At 39.9% G+C, this 26572-nt stretch overlaps 1 protein-coding gene across 2 annotated transcripts; it reads left to right on the top strand.

Annotated features, from left to right (window-relative positions):
* Window position 1: 1 nt before the first annotated feature.
* PCP2 (Purkinje cell protein 2) lies at window positions 2–26572 on the top strand. 2 transcript variants are annotated; one of them, XM_060764414.2, is made up of 4 exons: window positions 2–383; window positions 6014–6140; window positions 8007–8170; window positions 25839–26572. In XM_060764414.2, the coding sequence occupies exons 1-4, from the start codon at window positions 225–227 to the stop codon at window positions 26025–26027; spliced, it is 639 nt and encodes a 212-aa protein (XP_060620397.1). In that variant the 5' UTR covers window positions 2–224; the 3' UTR covers window positions 26028–26572. The 2 variants fall into 2 exon arrangements, with proteins under 2 accessions (XP_060620397.1, XP_060620398.1); XM_060764415.2 differs by lacking the exon at window positions 25839–26572 and adding an exon at window positions 13824–13989 and having other exon boundaries at window positions 11–383.

Genomic DNA, 26572 nt, shown 5'->3' with positions numbered 1-26572 from the left:
CCGGAGAAGGGGGAGCGCACGCTTAGTGTCGTAGCAAGTCTGTATAAATCACTAAGAGCAGCATCAGGGCATCAGGGCTGTCATAGTAGCCAGAGGGCGTGCAAAGTGCACAGCTCTGAGAGAGGTCCTGGGCAACCCACTTGAGGGGGATAAACTGTTTTGTCACTGGGGCAAGGCGAAGGGACCGATTCTGAGCAGTGTGAGTACCAAAAAAGCATCTCACAATGACAACGGTGGAAGCCAAAGCTGAAGAGGAGGAGAAAAAAGAGCCCGATTCAGAGCCTGCACCTGCTCCAGTTTCAGAAGGCGCTCCTCCAGAGGCGGCACCAGTTGCAGCTTCAGAAGCAGCACCAGATGCACCAGCTTCTAACCCATCTAGCGGGGTAAGACCGGTTCAAGGGGGCAAGACGTGAGGGAACCTTAGTGCGGGGCTTCCAGTTTGAATGGCTCTAGAACTTCTACTATTGTGCCGTTGGGGCTGGTATCTTCAGTATCCATCACTTTTGGGCCTCATATCCACAAGAGTAAGGAAAGTAGAGTCAGGCAGGATAAGAAAATCCATTAGATTAAGAGAATATTAGTGGTATTTCCTATAATTCTGAGACAGGATTGGTTGGGAGGTAGAATTCAAAAGGCTGGGAGATATATGGAAGCAAGTGGATGCAAAAGGTTGGAAGTTATATGGAAAGAGGTGATACCTAAGATTGCTGTAGTGTATACCTCTTGATAGGAAAATCCGTCATCACTCTCATGGGTCCTCTTCTGCCACCTCTCTTCTGGACTTTTTATTTAGCATTCTGGTATCACCTTCTGGCATTTATTTAATTTTCAATGCCTGTTCTGCTCTGTCTGTTTCTTCATTGCTTAGCAAGGGCTTCCTTTACTACTGGACAGAGTAAGTTGGATGCCACATAGGGTGGATTTGAAATGTCTTGAAAGAGGAACAAATCATTCCGTGTTTATTATTACTGTACTTGTGCTCTCACTGAGAAAGACTTCTAAAGTTTTACACCACAAGAACCAAAATTACTTGGTCAGCTTTGAGATACTATGAAGCTTATTTTTTTTACAGCTGGAATGAGGGCACATTTACCATTTCAAAGTGTCTTGGGCTGCCTGGGTGGCTCCAACGTTCCTACCATATTATGTGGAGTATTTTCAGTATGTTATGTTCATTAATACATCAGCAGCATCTATTGGTCAGTAATAGAGTTGCCAAATCAAAAACTTAATTGCCTCTGATACCTTCAAAAGTTATGTGGAAGAGGAAATTTCATCAGGAGTTGGAAGTCATGGAACAAGAGAAGAACCAACAGCTGCTGAAAATCCCTTTTCTACACAACAACCAAAGGTTGAAGAACCTTTTCCGGTTTTCTCTCTAGCAGCCCTAATGCATTTGTTTCATTAATGTCCATGTCTTCTTGTGTGACACTAACAGACTTATTCATGCATGTTTTCAGAGACATCACCTTGATGAACTGAGGCATTCATTTTAAATATTTCAAAAATTATACATTAATTAGCTACTAAGCAAATACGGAAAACACCATCCTATTCCTTTATGTCCTTCGGAAATTAATTAATGCTTGTCCTTTGCTCCAGCCATCTTTTCTCAATTGTTTTAGGATTAGAAAATAAGCAAACCTGATATTGAGAAACTAAATAAAGATTCTTTGGTAAGAACATTTCAGTTCATAGAAGAATGGGAACCATTTGAATAATTTATGAGGAAAAAAGAAAATGCAATAATCTTTTGAAGATTTCATAAAATATTGGGATAGTGTGGAAGAATATATTGCTTAAGATAGGAAGTTAGCCAAATGATAGTAATATGCGTGTTTTTAAGTTGGAAGGTGAGAAATCCATTTTAACTTTTTATTTTATGATTATTGTGTTTAGGTGGAGGAGGGTTGGGGAAAATTAGTTTTAATGGATGCATTGGTGGTATAAGTGATGTACTAGAAAATTATTGTATAATGATACTTACATTGCTGAAAAAAATTAATAAATATTTAGATAAAGAAGAACATTTTAAATAAAGTAAGTTACTTAAAGAACAAACATCAGGTTAGGACACTTGAGACAAATATTAAATAGCTGCCCTTTTCCATCAAAAGAGGAATAGCCAAAGGTTGTCAGCATCTGTTGCCTGAGACAGTTGCCTCAATCTGCCTAATGGGAAGGGGTGGCCCTGCATGCCACCGCTGGATATTGTGTGTAACTTTGCAGATAAGTCATTCAGCTATCTGCATCCAAAAGCTTTGTGTTTATTAGGCTTGGATTCCCTATCACTGCCTTTCCTTCTCTGCAGCAGCAGCAGACTAAACCACACTGACTACTAGCCTTGCCCAGAGGAGATTAATGCCTTAAATCTAGACGCTTCCTGGCTTCCCTCCATCCTGAGGGACATCCCTCCCTCTCTCCCTCCTTCCCTCCCAAGTTCTATCACTTCCTCCCCACAAACCACAATCCTTTCTGCAAATGTTTATCAGAGTCAATTCTGAGTTTCTGATTTCCAATAGAAGTGTTTTCAATTTCAACAGAAGTGTTCTTCAATTCAGCCTCAGTAAAATACAGACGCACATCTCAGGATTTACAATGAATTCTCCTTTATCTGCTCTGTCATTGCTTCTTGATTTACCTGATGTGGGGATTAGCAGTTTTTCCTTCCAATGTGTGCCAGGGATTGGTACCATACTTGTACCTATAGGCTGCAAATGCTTTCTTTCCTGGAAACTCTCCAAGGTCTGGCAGCTGATGGCTCATGAACCATCTCTTTGAGTAGCACTATGGAGCTCCCAGTGGCGTAATGGTTAAACCCTTGTGCCGGCAGGACTGCTGACCTGAGGGTTGGGTCACTGACTTGAAAGTTGCCGGTTCGAATCTGGGGAGAGCATGGATGAGGTCCCTCTGTCAGCTCCAGCTCCTCATATAGGGACATAATAGAAGCCTCCCACAAGGATGGTAAAACATCAAAACACCCGGACATCCCCTGGGCAACATCCTCACAGATGGCCAATTCTCTCACACCAGAAGAAATTTGCAGTTTCTCAAGTCGCTCCTAACATAAAAAAGTAGCACTATGCTACTTAATTCCTAGGCTAAAATTTAACTTTACATATATATTTTCTGCTCAAGATGAAAGCATGACTGGGAGGGAATTTAGTTATGAAAATGTTGCCATGATATATTTTTAATGGACTACTTTAGCACTGTGCCCAATATGTTGTTGCTTTACATGCCAAATTCCCCCATGTAATTCTGGGGAAAGCCTACAGGAAACCCTGGGGAAATTTTGCCAACCAGATCCAGTGAGGACAGCTTCTTTAACCCTCCATCATGATTTGATTATCATATATTGATTCCCACCCCTCTTGTCTCTTCTACAACCTTTTCCCTCCTTCCATTTTTATGGAATATGATCTCATTGTATAATACCCAAAGCTCTCTTTTCCCAGACTCTGTCCCATTAGTATCCCAAATACACCCCTTCATGTTTTTTTACTCAGCTATTTGTTCACATACTTTTCTCAAATTGACTGCAGGAATTTACAGAGTGTGTGGAAGTTAAGATCTGGAAAGGACCAAGGATATTTGAGCTTCAGAGTAGAAATATTTCTTACTGTATTCATGTATATGAAGGATATGTAACTTGCTTCTCAAAAAGGCCTCTGCCATGGGCTACATACATATAATCATCACACACAAAAATGGGAAAGGCTGGAGAAACAATTTGTGGAGAGTGCAAACTGAGGCATTAGGTTTTAATGTGAAATGGCTGGTGATGTTGTGGGCATATTTCAGCCTTTAATGATAGTGTTTTGTCATGTTGGGACTGACAAGGGAGGAGGACCAAATCGCTTGGCCAGAGGGGCAAGGCTAGCTATTACTTCTACTAGACAGGCTCCTCTCTTGCATATGTGATACTTCTGGTTCAGAAAAACAACCTGATTGCTTGTATAGATAGGCCTGTTTAAAAACTAAATTCTGGTGATCAAAATCAGCTAGAAATACCTGCAAGTTATTTTGCCATTTTGTTTAGTCACTAAAACAAATGCCCCTACCTAATGTTGCCAAGTCAACTGTACCTCTTGTTGGAGCAGAATCTGCTGATCTAGTGCCCTCTGACTTTGAATCTTATCTATTGGCTTATGTTTGCCAAGATAATCTCCCTCCGCACTCGTCTGTGAACTGGTAAATACTTTAATACTTCTGCAGCATACATTACAGTCAGAGACTAGCCGAATTATTCTGGAGAACTAGGAAAAAACATGGTGATAATGTTTGTTTCTTAAGTGCAGGAAGTATAAAGGTTTTTACTAACATGGAAATAAAGACACACAGGTTCAGTGCTTTCTTGAATCCTGCGCTTTCCTCCGAAAGCTTGGAAGAGCAGATGGGAAGAGGATCGAAACTACTTTAAAGTGGAGAGCTGAGAATATTATACTGGTATCAGGAAATCTTCAGTATTTGTAGTAATGGTTTATAAAAAGCAATGGTGGGTAATCTCCGCATGCTTGTATAAAAACACTTAATTCCTGTCTACCTGTTTATATAAGTGAGCAATACAATGTGATTGTGAGATATATATATATATATATATATATATATATAATTTACTACAATGTTGAAATGGAGACATATTAAAAAGGCTCTCCTAATAAGAGAGCAAATTGTAATAAGCTTTGAATTAATAAAAGAAAAGAGAGCTGTGAAGCTAGCTATAAACAGATACAGGTATGTTGTTATCAATCCTAAAAATAAGCAGAACAGTGTCAAAACTGCCCCGGACATTTTAACTTTCCCTAATGAAGGCCACGATGGTACCTCCTCCCCAATCCATATACGGAAACTAGCAGACTAGCAACTGACTCTTACTTGGACACTGGTAATAGAATAATGTGCACAACTACCTCAGACAGCAGAAGCAGCCATCTATTCCTTTTCAACCCCTTGATCTGTTTTTATTTATTTTGTTGTTCTTCTATTGAGTAGAAGGCACTCAATCTGTCTTGAGTCTCTTAAATAGCCTGCCTTGAATGTGGTGGCCTTCTGCTCCCTAGTGGAAGGGATTGCCTATGTTTTTTGTTGTTATTTTGTTATTTGGATAATCTGAATCTGAATTTCAGACCTTAGTGTATGAAAATACTTCTAGTGAATATTGCCTTTATTGTCCACCCTCGTCTCGTGTTCTTGCATTGCTTTTAAGTTCAGAAGGTTGCCTTGCTGTAAACCTAAGGCAACCAGGTGTATTTTGCTACCTGAATATGTTCCCTTCTCTCCACTAGATGTTGCCTTTCTCAATTTTATATGTCTGGTTCTACGTAAATGTGTTATAGAATTTATATGCATTTTATGTGCTGTACGGCACCACCGTGTGCTATTTTGTGAGCAGCTTAAGTCCCTAGGGGGGAGGGTGGTGGGGTATAAATAAAGTTGTTGTTATTATTATTATTATTATTATTATTATTATTCTGACACAAAACCACAGTATGTCACAGGAAACGAGATATATATGCTGGATTTCGTATCACAAAATCACAAGTCGAACACTTCCCAGGCGTCTAGGACTGTGTGATGTATTTTCGAATTATTCGCGCAGGTTCAAGTAAGGTGGCCTTTTGCAGTTGACAGATCATGATTTTGTCATTATTGTTGTTGTTGTTGTTCTTGTTGTTATTATCTCAAAGGTGCTACAAGATTTCCCAATCAAAATAGTCCTGTTGAATCCATGGACATTTTCAATTTTGTAAAGTTACAGTTGGGACTAACGATTAAATTTAGGCCAGTATTTCTAACTTCTACTTATACAAAGAGCAAAGAAAAGCCCACTGAAGTCTCAACATGTGCCTCTCTTCTCCCAGCATTTTGCCAAATTGCTTGCCAGACCAGAGAGATTCACACAGCTTTGTTTTCTGAAACTGCTGACAAGTGTTGTCTGGAGCAGTAAGAATATTGAGGACACTGGGAAGATGGTATCAAGCCTGGCTCAATTACTGTTCTTGTTTTGTAGACGGGCTCCCCAGAACAAGAAGGGTTCTTCAATCTGTTGAGCCATGTACAAGGAGGACGCATAGATGAGCAACGCTGCAACATTCAGATCGTGCACAGCAGCAAGAGTGGCTCAGATCCTGAGAAGAGTAAGTTCAACATTTACTGGGATGAGAGGGCTGTGTAAGGGGAGAAGTCCAGGGACATCTTGCTTGGAGAATGCATCTTTGTAAGAGAGTGAGCAAAACTCTTGATCCTACCTCAACCCCAGATTATAGGAAGCTCACCTGCCTTTGAAAATCCAAGAAAGCTGGTGAAGTAAAGTATAGGAGTTTTACATGCTGGTCATAATGTTTTCCAAAGTCTGTATTGATTCATTTGTCCAAATTCAGTAGCCCACAGAAACCTTTTCATAAGCAATATTTTCCCTTAGCACTTTTTTATAGCACAGCCATGGCTTAGTTTGTTAATGGAGTTTGTTTCAAAAATTAACTGGACAAATAATAAAAGATGCTAAAGTAGATGAAAAATATGTGATAACCAAGAACATCATCCAAATGACTCTGTGTTGAGTACTGAGCACATGGCTGTGGTAATATTTCAGTAAGTAAAATTAATAGGCTAATGTAAGAAATATATCTTCATCCTGACGCATGAAATCTACTATAAAAGGAACCCATTCTGGTGGAGCAGAGAGGCCCTACATCTAGAAAGGGATGGGTAAAATATGGAAGCACAAATTTGGGGAAGTTATTGTGATATTTGTTCAGAGCTAAGACTTGGTTTTTGTTGTGATGCATTTCTTTTGTATGTGGAGTTGAAATATGAACTAAAGTTCCCAGTTATTTTTCCAAAGGTTTAACTTTAAGAAGCCTTGGGGGATATTTTAATACACTAGCCCTAAGAAGAGAGTAGGATAACTATTTCTAGAAGATATGAGGGAAGAACCAGTTCACTGAAGGATATAACCCTATAAAAAGAGTGCATGCAGTGATTTGATATCTGGATTTAAGTAGCAAACATGCCAATGGCTTGGGGAAAGGAACTAAGTTTCATTATAGGAATTCCAATGGGAAAGTTACTCAGGATGCTGATCAAACCGAGCAACATCTTGGAAGATCAAGAGAGGACTTATGGGAAGATGAACAAATATCATTTAGACCCCCATCTACAATACCATTATAATGCAAATTGAACTGGATTATATTGAAGTGTGAACTCATATAACCTAAGTCAAGGCAGTTCAAACTACATTGTATAGCAATGTCGATGGGGCTTAAGAGTATCCATTTAAATCACATATGAGTCAAGATAGGTTGATAATAGATGGAGAACGACACTTCAGGTCACTCAAACTAACTAGCTCAAGCATGGGCAAACTTGGGCCCTCCAGATGTTTTGGACTTCAACTCCCACAATTCCTAACAGCCTACTGGCTGTTAGGAATTGTGGGAGTTGAAGTCCAAAACACCTGAAGGGCTCAAGTTTGCCCATGCCTGATCCAGCCGTATTACTACTTCCTGTTGTTAGATATTCTTCAATCTTCAGTGTTAAACATTGTTGGACTTCCAACATGCTATTGTAGAAAATTTTGATTACCATTTTATCAGATGGATAGTTTGTTGTGTATGTAGAACATCTTTATATCTTTAACATAGAAGATGTATACAGCTATCGTAATGGAGTGGGATGCATTCTGGCAGTTCTGAAAATGTGGTCTGTGAGACTTTCTTCTGGGCTTTTACACAACCAACTTATTGCATGAAGGAAAAGTGACTTCATAGAACAATGTTAGGCTAAGAACAAGGTGCTCGCTATATGAGAACTATGCACTATTCTGATAAATCGTTAAATACTGGTTTCTCAGTGATTTCAACGTGACTGATAACACTAAGCTTGTTGCACCACAAGTCCATGATATCTGGGGGGGGGGGGGTCATTTCCTAGCCCTTTCTTTTAGTAACGGGTCCTAGTGCATCCTTTTTTCTCAAGGCCACGTTGCTTCTTCCTTACAGAGGACAGCCCCAGCCCACCACCAGAGATGGACAACTTTATGGAAATGCTGGCACAAACACAGAGCCGGCGGATGGATGATCAACGCGCCAACTTTAACTACCTCCCAGGCTTCCAAAACACTGACCGCAATAACAGCAACAAACCAGCCTCTGGAACCACAAAGGTGAGGGAAGATGAAAAGATGTGAAGGGAGAGATGAAATTCTTATACTTCAGAGTTTAGCGGAGTTATCTCTTTAGAACAGAACTTCCAGGAACTTGCACCTGGATCAGCGAGCTTTAATCCAAAATCCCCAGTGTGTTATATTGGTCACAACCTCCTCACACACCTTCAAAGGCTGGAAACATTTGAAATGTATAAACACTATAGTACTGCGCTTTTGGTTGTATCATTTTGAAACATTTGCACTACACTTCCTCTATAAACCCAACAAGAGGCTTACATGCATGAATAAAAAACATACAAAATGCTTTTGAAATATTTAGAAAATATTAAAATTAAAAGTATACTCACATTTTCAAATTGACATAAAAATAAAACTGTAAATACTCTGTATGCTTGAGTTGTAGCCGAGTTTTTCAGCCCTTTTTTTTAGGCTGAAAAAGCTGCCCCCCCCCCCCCCCAGCTTATACTCGAGTCAATGTTATTAATTATTTTACTCTGTTATTATTATTAAATTTATTATTTTATTCTATTTATTATTATTACATTTACATTATTTTACTTCATTATTATTTATTTTATTACATTTATTATTTTACTCTATTATTGTTATTATTATATTTATTAGTTTACTCTATTATTGTTATTATTACATTTGTTATTTTACTCTATTATTATTACATTTATTAGTTTATTATTATTATTACATTTATTATTTTACTCTATTATTACTGTTATTACATTTCCATTATTTTACTCTATTATTATTATTATTACATGTGTTGGTGTATTCTTTATTATTATTGGAAGGATACGTGAGCAAATTTACATTGAAGAAAGTTAGAATAATGATTTAATCAGAGTTGGCCAGTCTTATCTTAAGTTATAGTTTTATGTAAATATTCAAAAACATTGAACCTACTGATGCCTCAATTAATGTCACTTTATTGATATCTATTTTTATTCTGAAATTTACCAGCTGCTGCATTTCCCACCCTCGGCTTATACTTGAGTCAATACATTTTCCCAGTTTTTTGTGGTAAAATTAGGTGCCTCGGCTTATATTCGAGATGGCTTATACTCGAGTATATACGGTAAATCCCACAAGCCATATAAACATTCACTACCTTTTCCTACCTCGCTGACACCACCAACAAGCTATTTTGCGAGCATTACAGAAACCTGCAAACCTTCTTCCTTGGAGACAATAACAAAATGTGTATGAATTTCAAAAGCTATAGCCATTTCAATACCCTGAAAGAGTGTTGTCTCAAGCATGAGAGACAATCATTTCATCTGCACCGCAGTCAAAACTAAAAAGTAATTCTTTGGTGTGTTACCACTAGAGGGCAGTGTTGCTTGCCTTCTCTGCCTAAGCACCACAAAAGAACTCCTATGATACCAACCTGGGAAGATCTATTCATCGATCTGGAAACTTGGGGATTACGTCCCATTGATCTCTGAAGGACAGCCTAACTTGTTTGTTTTAGTGTTTCTGTCCATGGTCTTATCATGAAGATCACTACTATTTTCATTTAAAAGACCAAAACAATAATTGCTATAAAGACCACTCAGGACATGACAAGACTGGGTGCGAATTGTCATCTCCCAAGACAAACCGTACATTATAGTTTTCACGAGTTACAGTTTAAAAGGTAAATGCTTGCAACAAACTATGAAACCGTGTCTAGAGATCCCCATCCTCGTTCATGTGCCAACAATTACCTGGCTACATGTCAAGATCTATGGTCCCCATGCCTTCTTTTCCTGCAATAACACAGGTTTTTGAAGCCACTACTTATTAACTAGAGCCAATGTTGTGTAGTGGTTTGAACGTTGGGTTATGACATTGGAGAACTGGATTCAAATCTTCGCTCAGCCATGGAAACCAACTGGGTGTCCCTAGAAAGTCGTACTGTCTTGGCCTCAAGGGAAAACAAAGAAAAAACCCCTCTGAATAAATTTTGCCAAGAAATACCGTCAATAGGGTCCTTTTGGTGTCCCATCAAAGCTATTTATTTATTGTATCAGGGGTACAGTTGTAATGAATTTTAAAAACACAAAGTTTAAAAACTAAACGTCCTTTGACCGATAGCTGCCCACTTGGAGTGCCTCTGGTGTTGCTATAAGAAGATCCTCCATTGTGCATTTGGCAGGACTCAGACTGCATTGTAATAGGTGGTCTGTAGTTTGCTCTACTCCATACTCACATGCCGTGGACTCAACTTTGTGGCCCCATTTCTTAAGGTTGGCTCTGCACCTCGTGGTGTCAGAGCACAGTCTGTTCCGCGCCTTCCAAGTCGCCCAGTCTTCTGCGTGCCCAGGGAGAGTCTCTCATTTGGTATCAGCCACTGACTGAGGTTCCAGGTCTTAGCCTGCCACTTTTGGACGCTCGCTTGCTGAGGTGTTCCTGTGAGTATCTCTGTAGATCTGAAGGCAAAACTGACTTGAGGGCACACAAGAAAAATAACAATATCATATAACAAAGACAAAAATCTCATTTTCCACACCAGTAACCATTTGTTTTTATATGTGGACTTAAATAATCTTTCCCACCTTTAACTCCTAACATGAATGTAAAAGCTTCCTTGTTCGAAATATATGTTTCTTCCTAATTACTACTCACTTTGCTGCATCCCGGTGTAATAGAAAGAACTCAAGAGGCATGGCAAAAATGCTTTATAATCTAGGAGTGATGGGAATTACCACACTTTTGCTTGCAAGAGTTATATTAAAAGCAACAATGAAAAACCAGCAATCTTGATCATTCAGGATATGCATTGCAGCTATGGATTACTTCCACTTTTGAAATATTTTAGATCAACTCCTCCTCTATTTCCTTATCTATATTTTCCAATCCTCTCTAGCAAAATAATCACCAACGTCTTCCAATACGGAAGAAGGAACTGATAAGACCACGAAGCACACATTCCACAGAGCAGAGCACATTCCCACTTACAGGTCCACACATATAAATATCATGTTTATGACGAACCCCTTTTCTCCCTGTCTTGATGGAAATTATTAATCTTACTTGTTGTCTCTTCGACAGACTGTTACTAACTTTCCCCTGATAGAGGTCTTCATGATTCAACAAATTAACTTTCTGTTTCTTTCCTTTCCTGTGTTTTCTAACCAGATTAACCTAAGGACTTGTTTGTGCTTTGACTGTTTCATGTTTAGGGTCTTCGAGAGAAATTTGGCAAGGCAGAACAAGACTGCTTTCAGAATGGAGGATTTGGAGTGTGCGTTGGGGGGGGGGGGGTGCTCTCAAAATAGAGCAGAGTTTCTCAACCTAGGGGTCAGTATCCCGGGGGGGGGGGTTGTGAAGGGTGTCAAAGGGGTCATTAAAAACCATCAGGAAACATGGGGGTTCTGTGTGGGAAGTTTGGCCCAATTCTATAGTTGATGGGGTTCAGAATGCTCTTTGATTGTAGGTAGGTGAACTATAAATCCCAGCAACTACAACTCCCATATGCCAAGTCTATTTTTCCCAAATTCCACCTGTGTTCACATTTGGGTATATTGAGTATTTGTGCCAAGTTTGAGCTAGATCCATCATTGTTTGAGTCCAAAGTTCTCTCTGAATGTAAGTGAACAACAGCTCCAAAACCCAAGGTCAATGTCCACCAAACCCTTCCAGTATTTTCTCTTGGTCATGGGAGTCCTGTGTGCCAAGTTTGGTTTAATTCCATCATGGTGGAGTTTGATTGTAGGAGAACTATACATCCCAGGAACTACGACTCCCAAATGACAAAATCAATCCTTCCCCATCCCCACCAATTTGGGTGTATTGGATATTTGTGCCAAACTTGGTCCAGTGAATGAAGATATGTCCTGCATATCAGATATTTACATTACAATTCATAATAGTAGCAAAATGAGTTATGAAATAGCAACAAAACTCATTTTATGGTTGGAGGTCACCACAACATACAAAACTGCATGAAGGGGTCGTGGCATTGGGAAGGTTGAGAACCACTGAATTAGAGGATTTAAGGTACAAATAGGAGTCTATAAGAGGGGTGGCTTCCTGATTACCATGTGAATGTGAGCTATGATCAATAACCAGAATTCAAAAGAACAAGTGAATGCTAGAATGATTAATTCATTTTATAGGGGGAAATAGCCAAGAAAATATCTAAAGAGCAACTTGCTTGCAAACATAATGCAATGGAAGGGGATTGTGGAGTTGTGGGGGTTTTTTTTTAGGAAATTCATGGGCCCCTCCTTGGCTCTCCAATCCCCAAACCAATGTACTGGGTGAACCTCCCTTGACCCTGATCATATCCTAAAGAGTCTGCTCCAGGCTGGGATGAATATCTACAAAACTTCCATGTGAAGTGAGCATGAGACAGCTGCATGAAGCCCCTAAAAATCTAGGAGCACTTTTTAGGGACAACCAAAGAAGGATGAACTTGAGGTTTAGAAAAGCGACTAGATCAACAGCTGAACATGAGTCCAAAAGGACAGAGGGAGATTGGGTATTTCCAGCCATTACCCTGATTACTGTCTTGATGCCCATCAAACAGAGAAATTAGGTTGGGGGGCAATTTTGTTGATATTGAAAGGTGGGACTAGATTCTATAAAGGGAAATACAGAGGCAACACTACCACCACCCTCTTTTCCTGCGTATTTTACTATCATTATGGCAGGAAAACAGGCCATGAATTTTGGATTATCATGTTCTCATTCCCTTGCTTGAGCTGAGCCAATTAATATGCTCAGATACTTTGGGTGGGGGGAATTCCCTGCCTGTGTATTGGGGGTACTAGGGTCTTATGAGTTATGCATCACAGGAAGTATTTCCAGGGCCAGATGAGCTACTGGGCGGCATGGAGTCTTCATGGATGGATCCAACATCCTCCATAGAAGAGTCTCCATGACTGCCCACTAATATTATGGAAGAAACAGCATTTTCTTGTCCATGTCCTGGTTTCTTCCTCCCAACCTGATATAGGAAGAGAAGATGTCCTTAGTCCAGTTTCTGATTTGCAGTATAAGGAAGGTTTAGAGGTCGTTTATAATGCCCCAGCCTCATAATTAGAGCTCCTCAAGTGACAACTCCTCAGCTGCTCCCTGTCTCCTCACCTGAGTAATGGATGGCTGGTGCCAAGCTTGGAACCTAGTAGATCACATCACTTTAAAAAGCAGGATTGGGTGAACTAAAACCTTTGTCAAACACTGCCATTTACCTTAACATACACAATGTAGAGTTACAAATAATGCATTAATGCATTATAGTCCTTTAGGTTTTCCAGAGGTGAGTATCAGACACACTGACAAAGGTAAGTTATGCCATTAGAAAAGTGCACTTTTAACTAGAGTAAACGTTCCTTTAGGAAAGTAATGCCTGCCTATCTCACAAGTCATGGGCTACAACTAGTGTTTGCAGTTCTCTGTAGTAGCAATAGCCATTCACAGTTCATACTGGGAATTTCAAAATAAATATGAGAGCAATAGTTCCTATGTGCTGCCCATGTCTTGTAGTCTTGATGTGAGTCTTTTTCACTGTGTTATGTCAGTACATTTGTATATGTGCTTGTCTTTCTCTCTCTCCTTGTGTAGTGGAGCAGCTCCATCGGGAAGAAAAACACTCCCACCTTGGCTGCTCTCCAACCACGCACCATTGTTTGTGTGTTCTTCTTTGCAGAAATGAATACTTCCCAACCCGGGTCAGGGAAGGCACAGACAGACATGGGCCTGATGCCACCAAGCACAGCACTCCAGCACTTGCCCAATAGCATCCCCTCACTGCAATACCTGCCCCACACATTCTCTGTAAATGTCCTGCCACTTCAATAAAGGCTCAGATGTTTTTCTCCTCGTTAATTTCATTAGCAAATGACCCTTAACAATAAACTGTGGACAGCTGTGGTACACTACTACTGCTACACTGAATGGTCATTGCTAGTAGCATTATATCATGTTACGGAGCGGGGAAAGATTGCCAAAGCAAACAGACAGGAGGGCAAAGTGACATATAACAATTGCATCAGCTAAGATGCACCCACACCTCATGAAGAAGTTAAGAAAGGTGCAGGTGCTCTTAGAAATCTTGGTTTGGGTAAGCATTGTTGTACACTGTACAGAAAACAAAGCCATGTTCTGGAAACGTAATTCACAAGCACACATTTGGTCCATACTCTCCTCAGTAATTGTAACTCACATACAGTGCACACAGGGCTTCTTTTCTGAATATGAAGAAACCACACGACTGTCAGGAAATCAAAATTGGGACTCATCTACCCATGGATAGTGACCAAAGTGTGTGATTGTTAGCTGCTTTGAGTCCTCACTGGGAGAAAGGTGGAGTATAAATAAAGTAAATAAATAAATAAAAACAAATGGATGCAAAGGTTAAAGTGGCACATGCACACACAATTGTACACAATTACAGTGAACTCAAATTGTGTGATAGTTGAATCTTATTTTAAAAGGAACAATGGCACAGCGGATGCCACCACACAACCAAGGACATCATGCACGGTTATGGTTGCAAGGCATCTTTCTCCTCCAGCGTTTCCCTGCACTTCTCACCCCCAACAGTCAATTCCTGGTCCAGTCTTTACATGCTCTAAAGCAGGGGCATGGACTATATGGCTCTCCGGGTACTGGTTTGCAAGTCCCATGAACCCTATCTGGTTGAGTCAATGTGAATAATCATGTGGGTTGCAGTCAAGCTTTGGAGAGATACAATACAATCCCTCTCTACACAATGTAAGTTTTTATAGTGATGTCTGTTTTCTTGCAATAAAACTATGTGAGAAGAAAGATAAGCAGAAGGAAGACATATGGAAATACATTGAAAGTTCATATAACGCAAGATTGATTTTAAGACAAAGGCAAATCAAAAGGTATTCCGACATTTCAACACTTCCCATTTTATCATAACTTAGATTTATCATAAGTTGGATTTGAACACTTCCAAGTTTATCATAATTTGCTGTTTTTCAAGTTTCTTCTGACACAATAAAAAATCATAACTTGGACTAATATGCCTAATATTGCAGTTCCATGGAATAAAGTACAGCAGTGGGAATCAAAGCACAACTGAACAAGCAATATCAGACGTGAACGAAAGACTGCTTTTCACAACTTCATATTAAATATTTTTATAATTCACTTATTGCAGCCAATACTGAAAGGCACACATCCACAGGTTGCAGACAAACAATATCGAACATGCATGTCAAAAATAAAATATACCAAGATCAGAAGAAATATCCAGAGTCCGAGTGACTAGTTGAATTTTGTTTTTGAACTCTCTAACAACTATCATTTCCATTTATCTGGCCCAAACTTCCCCTGATTCCTAAAATCCTTTTTGCCTGTTACCTTCTGCCAAAAAACAAGCCCATCCTATCCCAAAGACCTATAGAAGACTTTTTGTTGGTCTTTGCACTTCTCTCATTCGAGTCCCTTCTCTCCTCAACTCGTCCTTTTTTGTTTACTAGACTATTACTTCATCTGCTCTTTTTCTTCACCTTTTCCTTCTGAGCCGGGCTGCTTATCTTCTGAGTCCTCTCCCAAATCATTGGGAGTCCTCTCCAACTCATTAACTTGTGAGAGAGTGCCATCTCAAAAGGAGAGCAGGAAGCTTCAGAGCTATGAGTGGATTTAAATTCGTCTTTGTAACATCCAGGCTGAAGGATCCTGCCAAGATCATTTTATCACACACACTTTTTGGAAACACAGAAAGAAATAAGCTGGCTACCACTATGTGCAAATGATTCCTATTGTTGAGGAGCAGTGTTCACCTACATAGTCTATTACATACCATTTTAAATATTTTTAGGGACACATCAGTTACTTTGCTGTGTACATTTAAAGTTCATTCAGAAATAGTTATGAAATGCACTGCATCAGCATGTACATAGTTTACATATGGGGAAACTGTACAATAATTTGAATATATTCTACATAATTCACATTTTGAATTGTAATACTTTTATCAAATTTTTTTTATCCTGGTGTTGGAAATGACAGAAGGAAACGCCACTGGAATTATATTTATCCAGCCCAAGCAGACAGTCCAAATGTTAATGTATAATGCAAAAATATAGAGAATTGCCCTATTTGGAAAAGTGCAGCACAAACTAGTGTTGTATAAAACAGAGAATATACACACACGTACAAGAAGTTGGATCTGTTAGCATATAAAGACAACATGTTGCTGTGGTTAATGCATAAGATTTGAACAGAATAGAGCAATTAAAGCTGAAAACAGGAGCAATAGGCAACATTTGTTACAACAAAACCATTGAAAATACATGGATTAAATGCTCAGGCATTTCTATCTAACAGAGAGAATGCCTCTTTGGCTTGCTTTCAGCTTCAGATCTTGTTGACACGCAATCAGCTGTGGTTGGTATTAGATGTAATAAAACAGAATAAAAGAACATGATCAGGTGAAATGTGCCAGATCGTAAAGATAAACTATTCACACAATGATAGATTGATTTGGTTTTTAAAAATACACTATTCCATGCTCTTAAAAAAGTTGTAACACATCCTGACCAAATGAACAGCAAAGAATACAGGGATTCAAATACCTTTAGTGCCTCTCAGGCTGTGTACGGGTCAAGGGATAGACAAAATACCATTTAGCCAAGTTCACAACTCCCTCACAATTCAATGTCTCATTTGTTACCCAAAGTGACCTGCTCTTGTGCTCACTTAGGGACTTCATCACACTGGAGGCCACAAGCATCATAGGATGCTTCCACCCCAGTTAATTGGCAAAACCCCATGCCACCCCTCACACGATGCACGCTCACTTCTGGCAAGGCTCCATTGATGAACTGGGGCACAAGCATCCTACAATGCTATGCCCAGAACATGGGAGGCTTCCTGTGTTCTGTTTGGAACAACAGGGCTAGCGGTGGGAAAGCCATGTGGTGAAGTTTCCCCATGTGTGAAAGGGATGCGTCACTGCAGATGAGGCAGGGCGCCAGGATTACCCCACTGCCCCGTCGATTCGCCACAGAGACTGGCGAATCACCCAACACAACGTCATAAATGTGATGAATGTCATCCTCCAATGGCTAAAGGTGTGGGGGAAGAGATCAAAGGAATTAAATGCCTCATCCTTTTAAAAGGATAACTATTAATGAAAATAACATTTAAATACTCAACAAAAGGAAAGCTTACTATCCAAACACATCTGCAGACTAGGATCTGTGAGACAAAGGCCAGATTTTTAGCTATGTTATTGCATTCTATATGACCAGAGAAGTCCTATGAGCAATGTATTATTTGCAATCAGCCACCGAAAACTGTGGAGAGTGAGACTTACTCCTAAAGCCACTGGGATGATAAAGGATCAGGGCACTCTTTGTTCAATAATATTATAAATCCAATCTTTTTGATCCTTTAATTATCAAGCTGAGTTGCGACCTTCTACAGATTTTAGACCAGCTTTTCAGATAATCTGTTGAAATACCTATCCAATACCTTCTTGCTTTCCTCTCAAGCAGCTTGTTTTCTGCCCATGCGATAGGGCAGGAAGGTCTACAATTTTTGTTTGAACAGCAAGAAGATACAAGGTGAGATGAAAATAAATGACCAACTAACAGCTTCTTGGTCTGGAATTTCATTGGAGGCAGACAATTTGCTTGATTGCAATAACTCACACACACACACACATCTCAGATCACACTTGATCTCTATGCTAGAGCTATTTACGTCTCACATACAGGCCAGTGGGACTCCTGGTTTGCATTACAAGTAGATGAGCCAGCAGGAGGAAAATCAGTTTCCAGCTGTTTCATGTTTTCCTTTCTCCTTCTTTCACAACTCACAAAACGCACAAAGACACTATATATACCAACAGAATTAAACATCTGAGTTGCTCATGGATTTAATTCCTTGGAATAAAAATATTAATTGAGAAGAAATGGGATTATGGGAGGTGCAGACATACCTACCTCTCATAGCTGAGCAGGGCTCCTGTTGTTTTGCCTCTAAAAATATGGGGACTCACTCTTAAGCATGGCTAAGAAGCAGCTCTGGTGTTCCTGGACACTGGAGAAGGGACTACATGTGGGAATAAGGAGAGTGAATACTCACATATGACCATAAAGTGATTGTGCTGACATGCCTCCTGGAACAGCCATACATGTATTAGTCCCAGTCCAGCACACATAGCCACCCACTAAGATCAAGGGGTTTCAGTATATGTAACTTTTTGTTAGATTGTATCTGTTCTCAATTATGGACTTCTTGGGGTCCATCTGCACTGAAGAATTAATGTAGGTTGATACCACTTTAACAACCATAGCTCAATGCTATGGAATCATAGGAATAGTTTTATAAGGCTTTAGCCTTCTCTGCCAAAAGAGTGATGGTGCCTCACCAAACTACAATTTCCATGGTTCCATAGCATTGTGCCATCCCAGTTAAAGTGAGGTCAATTCCACTAATTCTGCAGTATATGTGCAGCCCCACTGGGTTCAGGTTCTGGCTTGTGGCCTCAAGAAACTTGTATTCAAGGAAACGACCCAATTGTCAGGTCAGTAATGGTCCTGTGAACCTGAAACAAATGCCACAGACACCACTTGCAAGATCAGACCATACATGCCAAGATCTACTTCTTTGGTACTGAACAAACAACTGCTAGTGATTAAATCCTATTCATAGCTACATCGACCTCCATTCTTTTTCTTTCCAGCCAGGAGAGCCTCAATCTTCAACCTACTAGAGCTGGTTTGGAAGCACAAATATGAGAGTGAATCAACCAGTACTTTACAATAAACACAAGGAAAAGAAGCGTTGAGCAACAGAGTGTAAATAATTTGTTTACTTAAGGTACCTGCCTTTCTTCCTGGGTAGGATCCAAGATAACTTCCAGAAGTTTAAAACAATATTCAATTAAATGACCATACAATTATTTTTAAATCAACATTTTAAAGCTTTTTAAAATAATTAAATCATATATTCATAAAACTGGCAAACAGTTAAAACAGATGTAAAATGAACTGGTCTTAAATAAAATGCAACACCCATGCTACAGTTAAACGCCTTCTTTACAGATGGAAAGAGATCAGGGCGGAGATCGATTGGACCTCTAAAGGAAGGGAGTTTCATGGTTGGGAGCAGCAACTGAGAGGATTCTCTCTCATGCCTTCACTAAATGTGTCTGAAAATAATAGTGGGGTTGAGAGAAAACCCTCTTTTGCAGATCCCAACTCTGTACCACCAAAAATGTAGAAGATTCTTATATAAATTCAATTAAGTGTTTGGAGGCTGCTGAGACTATGCCACCAGCACCCTATTTTCTGAGGTAAAGTTTTGTGATAATGTGCAACCACCCCACTCAAAGGAATATTTAGTTTCTGGTTTGGAGAGGTCTTTAGTAGCTTGAATGTGCTGGATTCGCACTCAGACTCTGAACTCTGAGGTAAAATAGCGCTGAGATTCTTTTTAAATAAACACTGCCACCATTCTTAAAATTCTGTTTCTCTAAACTGCTATGGAACTATTTCACATAGAGGCACTCTTGAGACAGGTGATGTTATAACAAAGAACAAAGTTGTTTATTTGAGAGAACTTTGACAATACAGGCACTTAATCTTAACGGTTGCAAAGATGAGTAAAAGCGTATGGTAACTTTCAAAAATAGTTCAAGGCTTAGTTTCAAAACAACTCTCCACTCTTGGCTTCTCTGACTTCTCTCCTCGTAACACACAAACCCTCTCCACTCTTCAAACACCAGACCCTGGCCGCTTCTTTAAACACCATACCCTAACTGAGCTGACAGATTTTAAAATGCACCTCCTTCAAAGCTTTTTTTCCTCTGCCCTTAAGCTAAGCTCCACCTACTCTCTCCCAGCCAATTACAAAGCTCTCCACATTTCCCTCCAGGCTGCTCCTAAGCTCTGCCCCCTCTAGGGAATGGGTACTTTAAGATGGCTGCCTCCATGCACCACCTGATAAAATGGCTGCCGAACTTCCTGGGCCTACTTCCTGAGCTTTCCCTGGCCCACAAAGGTAGGGAATTCATCACATTATTATATCATATAATGCAGTTTCCAATAGAGTGAATGAGCCCTGTCCCTGGAAAAATGTTTCCTCTTACCAGAACCAATCAGAAGCCTGTACACAGTATTTTGAGATCACTGAAGTTTCTAATTTTCAAAGGCCACCCCAACATAGACCAAACAAGAAGTAATTGAGGAACCTGTTACCTGACTTCTCAAGAAACTGACAAAGCTGGAGCACTACTTTTAACTATGCAAACACACTTGTGGCCATCACCAAAACTGGAAATTCAGGCTCAGTTTCAAGTACATGAATAAGTCCAAGCTGAAAATCTGAGGTTTCAGGTGGAGTATAGCCCAGGCATGGGCAAACTTCAGTCCTCCAAGTATTCTGGATTCCTAACAGCCTACCAGGAGTTGAAATCCAAAACACCTGGAAGATTGAAGTTTGACCATGCCTGCTCTAGCCTCATCCAGCATGAGCTAAATCCCTGTTCCCTGATCTGTCTTACAACTGACCAGAAGTACATCTGTGTTATCGGGATTATGTTTTGATTTGTTCACCCTTATCCAGGCCATTACAGTCACCTGACATTGGTTTAGTACAGAAATGGCATACTTGGTATTACATTTAAAGGAGAGGTAGAGTTGGGTTTCATCAACTTACTGGTAACACAGAACTCAAGATCCAAATGACTTCCCCCAGTGGTTTCATGTAAATATCAAACAGAATGAGGAACGGACCTGAGCCCTGAGGGACACCACAAGCCAGTGGCCATGGTGTTTAGGAATCCCCCAACACCACCTTCTGAGTCCGCTCCTCCAAAAAGCATTGAAACCATTGTAGAACAGTGCTCCCAAGTCCCTTCCCAGAGAAGCAGCTCGGGGCCCTTCCACACAGCCATATAATCAAGTTCAATGTGTATTTTATACAGCTGTGTGGAAGGGGCTCCAGAACAATGCCATGGTCAATTGTAACAAGAGCTTCTGAGGATCCAGCAGAACCAACATGAACACACTACCCCTATCTAGTTTCTGTGTAAGTCATTCCAGTTGACAAAAGCTGTCTCTGTCCCTGAGCCAGGTCTGAAGTCAGATTGAAATGGATCTGGGGGCCCTTCCACACAGCTGAATAAAATCCCACACTGTCTGCTTTGAACTGGAATATATCGCAGTGTGAACTCAGATAACCCAGTAAAAAGCAGATATTGTGGCATTTTCTGCCTTGATATTCTGGGTTATCTGACTGTGGAAGGGCCCTAGGATCATCCATTTCATCCAGAAACCCCTGGAACTGGGGGATCACAAGACTTCCCCCTCAAAAAAGGATATTGGTTGACCATTCTCCTATATGGTGGGCTCCAGGGAGAATTTTTTAAAATAGTAGTCTCAATAGTCTCTTTTAGGCAAGATGGAAAACTGGCTTTCAGTAGTGAGGCATTCACTTCTTCTGGAGAGCACTCTCAAGCCTCCCTTGGGCTACATTTGGAGCCAGTATGCATGTGACATCTTTCAGTACTCCAAGTATCCTGCTCACATCCTCTGGGTGTACAAACTGAAAAATAGTCATCAACACTAGACAAGAGGGACCAAAGTTACATCTATCCAGATTTGTGTTAACCACATAGTCCAGGTCAGAGCAGATCTCAGCTATTTTATTTACAACTGCTGTGCAAATTCCTCACATCGGGTTACTGAATGGTTTACAGGCTGCCCATGTAAAAACCCCATGGATTGCCTGAGACAGCTCTGTTGGGCAATGCCAAGGGAATGCACTACCATCACTACCAGCCCTGGTGTAGGCTTTCCATTAAGCTCCAGCCCAATTCCAGCCGGACTTGCTTAGAGGCTTCTGCCATCATTGCTCTAGTCTCTCCCCCATTTGTTGCACCAAAGCCTTAGTGTTAACTCCATCTCCCCACACAACTCTTCCAGTTATTAAAGTTGCAATGGCTACTCCCCTGGGTGCTCCTCATTCCTCATGCTCTCTAAATACTCCATGTTTAGTGTTTTCTTTTCTCTGCCCATGAAACAGTTTCTCCCACAGGGGTCAACTCCCTTTTGGTGTGGATCCACCTCCCAGTCAGCCTCTTATGTCCCTTCTTCTTTAGTTCTTCAGCCACTGGTTCAGGCTTCTCTTGCAGGTAAGTAAATGGCCTTCTCATCAGGCAGGCAGCAGGTCTCAGAGAAGACAAGCCACGCCCACAGCAAGCAGGTGATAATAGCTGTAGACCTTTCTTCTCTGGAGCAGAAATGGTGGTGGTGAGCTGCTTCTTCCTAGTGCACTCATCAGTGTGCTGCTTACAGCACATATGATTTGCAATGTGTATTTTTAAATGCTGTTTCTGATAATTAACCATTTCAATAATAATAATAATAATAATAATAATAATAATAATAATAACAACAACAACAGCAACTTCATTTTTGAACCCCGCCTCCATCTCCCCAAAGGAATAGGGGCGGCTTACTTGGGGACAAGCCCGAGTTCAACATAGTTAAAATATAACACAGCAGAATTCATAAAAACAATTTCAGCAGTATGAAACAACACACATCTATATAAATAAAAATGTAATGTTCGTTTGTGTGATTACCATAACTCAAAAACCACTGGACTAATTGAGACCAAATTCAGACACAATACACCTATCAGGCCAACAAGTGACCATCACTCATAAAAACACTGAAAAACACAGTAGAAGAGACATAAAAAGCCAAAAACAAAAAAAAGTATTACAACGCATGTACAAAACCACATATATACACAAACTCACATATATACACATATACACAAAAACCGAACTTGGAGGACAATCTTACTTGGACAACGAGGCATCGCCTAAGTAAGTACACAAACACACATATACACACACAAAACACATATACACAGACTGGGCCACAGCAATACGTGGCAGGGGACAGCTAGTAATATATAGCAAACATCTAACCAATATCAGTGGTCTGAGTAGTGCACAGTTCTGACCTCGGGCAGGCTTGCTAGTGCAAATCATTTGCAAAGGACAGAGCTGATGGATAAAGTGCTGAAGCCAGATGACAAGATTAGGAACTGGGGGGATGGGTAATGTAAAGTTAGGTAATAGTGGTAAAGTGCAAGAGGTGGTTTTGGATCAAACTGGGGGCCAGAATTATTTAGGGAACTGTCTAGTCAAAAGCACAGTGGAACATCTGTCTTCTACATGACATCCCTTCAGATGTTATTTTAAAATGCTTATCATGTTACTCTCAGCCTTCTCCATGTGAAACACACTACAACTTCCATATAAGTGGTACCCATGCTTTTATTTATCCACTTCCAATAAAATACAATCTCTCTAAGCTTTTTCTCTGCTAGTATGACTCTATGGCATTTTGGGGTTTGGGAATATCATAAGTATTCCTTCATTTTAGAAGGGTTATCCACCCTATTGAAATGATGGACTTCAATAGGGTTATTCCACTAGGATTATCCACCAGTTCATGTATCCATGAGAAATCCGGGACACATTTGCTTTAACTACAAGGGGTTGTACTGTATATTAAACTCCCCATCCTTCTCTGAAAATGCTGCATCTGTTGTTTGTTCTCAGCACTTCTTCTCTGTGCATTTCTCAGTGTACTGATTTGTTGGCTGTTATTTTTGTGTTTTAAAAGAGGCTCTTGTAGGTTTAAGAAGGAAATTCTCCAAGCTGGAAGGGAAACAAAGAGCCATGTTGAGAGCCATCAGAGTGAAGAATACACTGTACTGTTAATGCAGTTGGTGACGGCCCTGGTGCTCAGCCCACTCCACTCCTGCTACTATTTTAACTGCCATGTTTCAGTGCTATGGAATCGTGGGACCTGTAGTTTTACAAGGTCTTTAGTTTTCTCTGCCAGAGTCCTGGTGCCTCACCAAACTATAGCTCCCAGAATTCAATACCATTGTGCCATGACAGTTAAAGTGGTGTCAAAATGCTTTAATTCTAGTGTACATGCACCCAAAGACTCCAGGAGACCAGAGCCTGAATCTCTGCTGTCACAGAAATCTACTAGGTGACATTGGGCAAGTCACACTCTCAGCCTCAGAGGAATGAAATGACAAACTTCCACTGAATTAAACTTAGCAAGGTCCGCCCTTAGTGTCACCATATCCAAAATGACTTAAAAGTCACAGGAAACTGTAGTCATTTTTAATCACATTTAGACTGCCATATAATCCAGTTTGAACTACATTATAATGGTGAATGTAGACTCATATAACATAGACTGAACCATATTGAACTGTATTATATAAAGCTATACTGCCGTATAATCTGGTTCAATGCCATTTATCTGCATTCCAAAACTGGATTATATGGCAGGGCTATAATCTTTTTCCTAATGGTTATTATACGATTCTTTAATTGGTTCTTCATAATTACTACAGAATTATAAAAAAATGTTTTACATTAATTGCTTATTTGTCACAATAGCATGAAACTAAAATTACATATATATGTTACATAAAACAATGCAAATGCAGATTGTTAATCTGGATGGACTTTCTGATGGTGCTATTCTTAGACACTAAAAGAAAGCACACAAGTTGCCCTTCCTTTATTTTACAAGTGTTTACCTTTTCCTAAGGAAGATTTTATCACTTCCTGGAAAAGTGAAGTTAACCTCTTCCTCCACTCAACAACACAACTTGAATACATTTTAAAGAACCATGGAATAAATGGTGAATCCTTTCACAACATAAATTAAAGCATTTATGTGAATATCTGCCACAAGTCAGCACCTTCCAGGTCTGAAAACAGGATCACAAACCATTCCAGGAACATTTGGAAGTGCTGATGTATTTTCCTCCTGCAGAAAAGAAATAAAATTATAATTATCTGGAAAATAAAATTTGAGGTTATTAGGAAAGAGCCTTCCTACAACAGATTGTCTTATTTTCGCCCCATGAAGTATCAGAGCATAGAATCATAGCAGGAAGAGACCATAAAGACCATCCAGTCCAACCCCTGCCATGTAGGAACACGGAATCAAACCACCCCCAACAGAGGTCCTTCCAGCCTCTGCTTTAAAACCTCCAGGAAGAGAGACTCTACCATGCTCCAAGGTAGCATATTCCACTGCTCTTGATGTCAGAAAGTTCAAATCCCTGTTCAGCCTTGGAAACCCACTGGATGATGTCAAGAAAGTCACTCTCTCAGCTTTAGGGGAAGCAAAAGCAAACTCTCTCTGAACAAATCATGCCAAGAAAAATGCATGATAGGCTAGTGTTGGGGTTGCCATAAGCAACAAATTTATTGAATTAAAACATTCATTAAAATTATAGCTCTGGAAATAAAAGAATATAATTAACATCTGGGAGAAACATTCAAATTTATACATAGATGAGATGCAGATTCATTTTATGAGGCAGAGATTGACAAGGAAACATTAACTTTCTCCATACCTATAGCCAACACAAATTAACAACAATTCACTTTACAAATGAGCAAATAATTTAGGTACATTAAATCTTCATGTTGGTATTGTTTACAGGCATTGCAAACAATTATCTCATATTTCCCTAATTACATACCAGACTGGAATAATCTGTTCCCAAGTATGATCACAGGCAAATGGCTAAAAAAGGTGAATACCTCCTTACTATTCAGCAATGTTATTCCAGAAAATGAAAGTGCACAAAGAACTGACCTTTCTGTTTGCTTTCCCAGGAAAGCATGACCTTGGCTTTATCGGAAGGTGCTGCTTCGGATAATCTATCTGTCAACATCACACCAATGGATGATTATTTCTCTTTCATCAACCGCATCCATGAGAAGCATTTGGAAGCTGTTACTGGCCAATTAAAAAGCCCAACTTCCAAACAAGCCAATACTCGGGACCCTAGCACCTCTTCCTAAATACCTAGATCTGAAAGACCATCTCCACCAAATCTACCATGCTTGGCTCCAACCTTTCTGCACCCCAGTGCTAGGGACCAGATTTTCTCCACCTCAGATTTGCAAACGTATTTTCTATATAGACTTCTCCGGACCCCAACTCCCAGAATTTCCTGGTAAGAGTGATGTCTGGGGAAGTTAGCAATTCTGATCTAAAATAAAGCAACAACAAAGTAATAGATCACTCTCAAAGCCTTCTCAGAAGTGTTATTTTTGGGACTAAAACTCCCAAAATTCCATGGAAAATGTGTTGCCTACAGGATTCTGGGAGTAAGTCGAAAAACCAACTATCCAAAGCTCTGAACTGAAATTATGTCTTCTCTTCAAGATGTGTTGTCCTTAGAAATAAGCATGCATCTTGTTCTCTGATCTATCTAATGTAGTATTGACTTCCCATTGAATATATGTACTTGTACTATAAAAGGCCTGTACTTTTACCTTTCCTAAGGACTCCCCCTTGATAAGCTCTATTTCAATATGTAATTGAAATAAAAAAACTTTTCTTA

This window comes from Anolis sagrei, chromosome 2 (assembly GCF_037176765.1).
Source record: "Anolis sagrei isolate rAnoSag1 chromosome 2, rAnoSag1.mat, whole genome shotgun sequence".
In the NCBI taxonomy this organism is placed as follows: domain Eukaryota; kingdom Metazoa; phylum Chordata; class Lepidosauria; order Squamata; family Dactyloidae; genus Anolis; species Anolis sagrei.
This window is presented reverse-complemented; position numbering and strand designations above follow the sequence as displayed.